The sequence below is a fragment of the Vigna unguiculata genome, chromosome 5 (assembly GCF_037176805.1).
Source record: "Vigna unguiculata cultivar grain cowpea cultivar isolate G323 ecotype 2 chromosome 5, ASM3717680v1, whole genome shotgun sequence".
Taxonomy (NCBI): domain Eukaryota; kingdom Viridiplantae; phylum Streptophyta; class Magnoliopsida; order Fabales; family Fabaceae; genus Vigna; species Vigna unguiculata.
In genome coordinates, this window is record NC_140796.1 from 52,206,372 (window position 1) to 52,211,343 (window position 4,972).

At 31.9% G+C, this 4,972-nt stretch overlaps 1 protein-coding gene across 1 annotated transcript; it reads right to left on the reverse strand.

The window, feature by feature from the left end:
* Window positions 1-341: 341 nt before the first annotated feature.
* OEP16-1 (outer plastid envelope protein 16-1) lies at window positions 342-3,075 on the reverse strand. Its single transcript, XM_028071478.2, has 6 exons — window positions 2,777-3,075; window positions 2,645-2,696; window positions 2,331-2,362; window positions 1,973-2,006; window positions 1,813-1,880; window positions 342-662 (listed from the first exon to the last, which is right to left on the reverse strand). The coding sequence occupies exons 1-6, from the start codon at window positions 2,879-2,881 to the stop codon at window positions 522-524; spliced, it is 432 nt and encodes a 143-aa protein (XP_027927279.1). The 5' UTR covers window positions 2,882-3,075; the 3' UTR covers window positions 342-521.
* Window positions 3,076-4,972: the final 1,897 nt, after the last annotated feature.

The following is a 4,972-nucleotide window of genomic DNA, read 5'->3' on the forward strand; positions in this document are numbered from 1 at the left end:
TTGTTGTGTCTTGATTTTTCTCTTTTCTTACCATCTTTCTTAATTGTCTTAAACAGTCCATTAACACAGAACTACGAAATTGATTAATTGAGTTGTAAAACTTAAAAATTCTTTCAAGATTCAACTTAAACAAGTGAAAGACTCATTAATCAATTCAGATTCCTTTCTAGGTTAAGCTATTAGGCAGATCTTTTTTTAACATATAAACACTTGAGCTGAAAATTTTAAGCCATATAATAACGCATACACGAAATTGATTCACCGGTCAGCATAAAAGCGTTAAATTCCTAAACCTCTTCAACCTGAAACCTTCATTGTTTCCAAACCCAAAGACTAAGTAATTGACCATGCTGAACAAGTAATTGACCAATATAAGATAAAAACATAGGTTTAACTGAAAGCTGAGTAAGAAGTAACTGCATCAATACCAAGACGGAACTGGTACACATGACAAGAGAGACTGAATGTGCTATCTCTTTCCAAAACATGCAAGAAAACTAGTAACATCCATTTTCATTCATTCAAGTAAGGTAATTTATGAACTCTGCAGCAGTAGCAATTGCTGCCCCCGTAATGGCATCTATCGCAATCTTGTCTTTCTTGTTGTTACTGACTGCAGATACCACCGCCCCAGTTACTGCACCCCCAATCATGGCATTCTTCTGCAGTACATCCAATCCAAGTCCAAGCAACCAACAAAAAATGCGTCAGTAAGAATTCAAGTAAAAAATAAAATTGCAATTGAACAATGGAGCACATCTAAATCAAAAAGTTAAAATCCCTTTGACTTCCAATTTTCACAAATTCATTTTTTTAATTATTATATCTAATTATGAACTAAATTAACTTTTGGAAAACTTTTGTAAATAAACTTATGGTGAAGGCTACCGTGCATCTTTATAGATCGTCTACAGTGTATCAGTATTATTGACCATTACATCATTTAAAATCTTAGCACATATCCTACTTCTCCCACATTAGATCGTGTCTTACTACTTCTTCACCAGCCACTTCCATTCTCAACACTTCTTTCGACCACCATTTGCTACCAGAAGCAATTTCTGGTGGCAGCAATTCTTCCCTTTTCTCCTACTAAGTTATCGCTTGGAATTTAAGTGATCTGTGTTCATCCAATGGATTATTCTCCACCTTCAATGGCAATGTCTACTGTTTCCTTATGGTGCCACCACAGTCTTGTATTTTGTCGCTGTTTACTATTTGCAGCCAGCCACAACCAATGTAACAATTTAATCAATCGTACAAGAAACCCAAAAATTGGAAAGTCAGAATAAAGAATATATTGTGAGAGAAGAGAAGGGGTTGAAAAGAGATCAGGATGGTAAGTGCAAAGTGTCGAAAGAGAAGTTGGTTGCATAGTTGTGGCTGATGGATTTTCTGAAGAAGAGGATGGGTTTGGGTTCAATGGGGGAGAAGGAAGAAGTCAGAAAAAGTGAGTTGAAAAGTTTTCTGGTTGTGAGGGAGAGAAAGGGAAAGGGGAGAGTTTCAGTGCGGGTGGTATAGGATGCAAAGAAGAAGATCAGATGAATCTAATGATAGATATAATTGGTTCATCATAAACCACATAAAGAGCTTGTCCCGGGTACTCTTTACCACAACTTAATTATAAGTTAGTTTTAACTTTCCCATAAAAATCTTAGCTAAACAGAATCTCTATATATTATAAATCTAATACAATACCCAGTGTAACTCCTAGCAGGGGGTCTAAAATCTTAACAAGTCTATTTAAACTGTGAAATTAGACTACTGTAAAAAAAATATGGATAGTTGGACAAATGGTGTGGAGAGAATTACCCAGTCTCTAGTGCCACGGATTCTCTCTACCCCATATTCGGTTCCAACATAAAGGCCAGCTACAGTTCCTGTAAGCATAAAAAGAAGTACACCAAATGGAGCAATTGCTTTTTCAAAATGAATATTCCCAATTACATAGACCTTGCAATCCAAGTCTTACCCCAATATACACCTTCTTTACACATCTTCTTCAACTGCAATAAAACATCGAACACCTCAGTGAGCAAGAAATTGAAAATGTGCATTGAATAGGTTTCCCAGGTACCCTTTGGGAGGTCACCCCAGTTATCATTTTCCGTCGTCCTAGCATTATACTCTTAAAAAAGATGCACAGGATTGATAGCACGATTGAAAGGTTAGGAGAAAGAGAATCCAATCGTCGGTTATGTTAAAAAGTGACAAGACAACAGTATACTGATTTACACAGTGAAATTGGACTGAATCTCTACACACTTGAAAACATCAATTTCACAAAAAAAGAACTGATAGCGAATCACTGCGTTAAATTGTGAACTTACCGTTTTCTCAAAATCATGACTCGAGATATTCCCTGGAACAGACATGTTGAATTAGTCTGACAAAGGCCTTCACAGACGAAATAGCAATAATAATTCAAAACTAAAGAAGTAGGAACACTGAAGCGATACCACGGAAGAAGCAAAGCAAAGCAAAATACGAAATTGCCATAGAACCTAGTTTATACCCGTAAACCAAATTCAACAAGGAAAAAACTGAAACGTGATTTAATAGATATCAAAGAAAAAGTTACCTATTCAGACTCCGGAAGAAAAGGGATGATGATGAGTGATGAATTTATGAAATGCTTACTTACTCTTTTGGATAATATGATAGGTATCTTCGGCACCTGCGCGCGTGGCTGCGATCTGGAGTACAAAATAAATAAATAGTAAAAATAATTAATTAAGTAATTTAGAAAAGAAAGAGAAAAGGGTGAGAAAATTACGGTTCCGATCCTGAGGAAAGCATCAACTGTGAGATTGAGAAATGGATTTCCCATGTCAACGGCTACTTCAACCCTAGGAGGCCCTGAAACTCTCACCCATGCCATCTTTCACTCTCTTCTTAGATTCTCTTCGTTTTGTTTTGGCCTTCATTCATTCAATTCACATGCATAGCCAGAAGAACACACATAGTCTTCAGATTCACCACCTGTCACTTCATTAGCTCCTACCCGAATATCCTTGTCATCTCAATCTTTTTTGTTCTTTTCAACTCTTTTATTGAATCAACGGAAGAAAAGTGACCGAGAAAAAAAGCGAGGATCTTTACGTGCAACAGCAACAAATTTACTACTTATTCAAACCGTTAACAAAAAAAAAAACTAATTTAGCCTACAAAAATTAAACATCTTAAATCAAACATCTTAAGATTAGTTTTCGTGATTTCTAAGGTTAATTGAATTCTAATTTTTCAATATTAGAGTCTGGAAAACAGTTTTCTATGTTTAGTATTTCAGTAACTAGTCGCCAAATAAGATTTCAAGTTTTATTAATAAAAACATATTATTGTTTTTACGAGAAATTCACTCAAAATAGTTCATCACGACTTAAATCAACTATCAACAGAATTAATAAAAAAATTGTATGCAATAATATAATTATTACAAAAATATCATTTCATCTTTGTACTGATGTTAAGAGCATTTTTATGTTCTATCATTTTAATGGTAAAGAATTGATTTTAAATAAATCATAAAAACTTAACAAATTTAAAGGTATGTTTGGTCTATTTTCTTTTCTTTTTTTAAATAGACTAACAGTTCTCATAAATAGTTATAAGAAAAATAGTTGTACTATATTCACGTGAAAAAAAAAAAGTATATGTTCACGTGAAAAAGTATATGTCCATCTTGAAACCTACTTATGCACTCTCTTATTCAAGCCCCAACTCACCCAAAATTTATTATTGATTTCTCGATTTGAGTACTTCACCTACTTTTTGTTCATAAAATAATTATCAAAAGTTTTTAGTTTGTTTTAAATAAGTAATTTTAAAATTAAAAATGTTAATAATTTATCTTTGAATTTTACGATATAAAATGGAAAAGTTATTCAAAAGGAATAAATAAAATAGTTAATAAGTTTATATTATAAAATATTCCCTCTACATAGTCCTAGGCTAAATAAGGGTTGCCCTGGGTTGTAATAATCTAAGACCCGGTTTAAAATTTAATTTTTAATACAATTGTCTGTGTTACTTTATTATTTTTTTAAATATTTTGAAGTATTTTTTTATGTTATGTTTTTAAAATTAAATTGATATATATATATATATATATTATTAAAAATGTCATTATGTTGACTATTGGGTCGATGAAGACGTAAAGGTGCACGCAGTAGTGATTATAATTTTTATGAATTTTTCATTCGTCAGTTAACATGAAACATTATTTTTTTTATTATTACTATTATTTTAAGGATTGACGATTCAAATTGTATTTCTGTTTCGAGTTTTGTCTTTTCTTCTTCCTCTAAATCATACTTTTCCTTATTATAATCATGATTAATTTGTTATTAATATCAAACGATTAGAAGTTAGAATGGACCCTAGACCTATAAATGACTTTTCTTCTCTAAAAATAAAATGACAAGTAAGAGATATTGAGTTTAAATTTACGTAACATAAATAATATTAATAGGTAATGAATCTGTAATAATATCAAAATTAATTAAACGTTCATATTAATAAAGTGCAATTTCTAATACTCCTCCCTCAAAAGGAAAATGAAGGTGGAAATATAAATATCCAATACTTGAAACACGAGAGTGAAGATAGAGAAGATAAGTTTAGGTATCTTCTAATAAAATAAAAATTATACCTTTTTTGGGATAAAAAATTTTCCTAGCTTGACAATTACCAAACCAAATAAATATGTGTGGTCCTCTTTGAAAAGGGGTAGAAGAAGTTATTGAAAATTGTCAATTTATTGCAAACTTAGTCTAAAAAAATAGTATGTCGTCAACATATTCCAGCAAGAATCAAGGAATAGCCAAAACCAATGGTGAATATATAATATTTTTTAATTCTTAAATTGACTCATTGTAACTTTTGAAGGTTCAGAAGATAAATAATACAGCAAATTCAGTACAAATTTTGGACTTCAGTGTTATGTGGTTGAGGAGACTCATAAAAAGATACC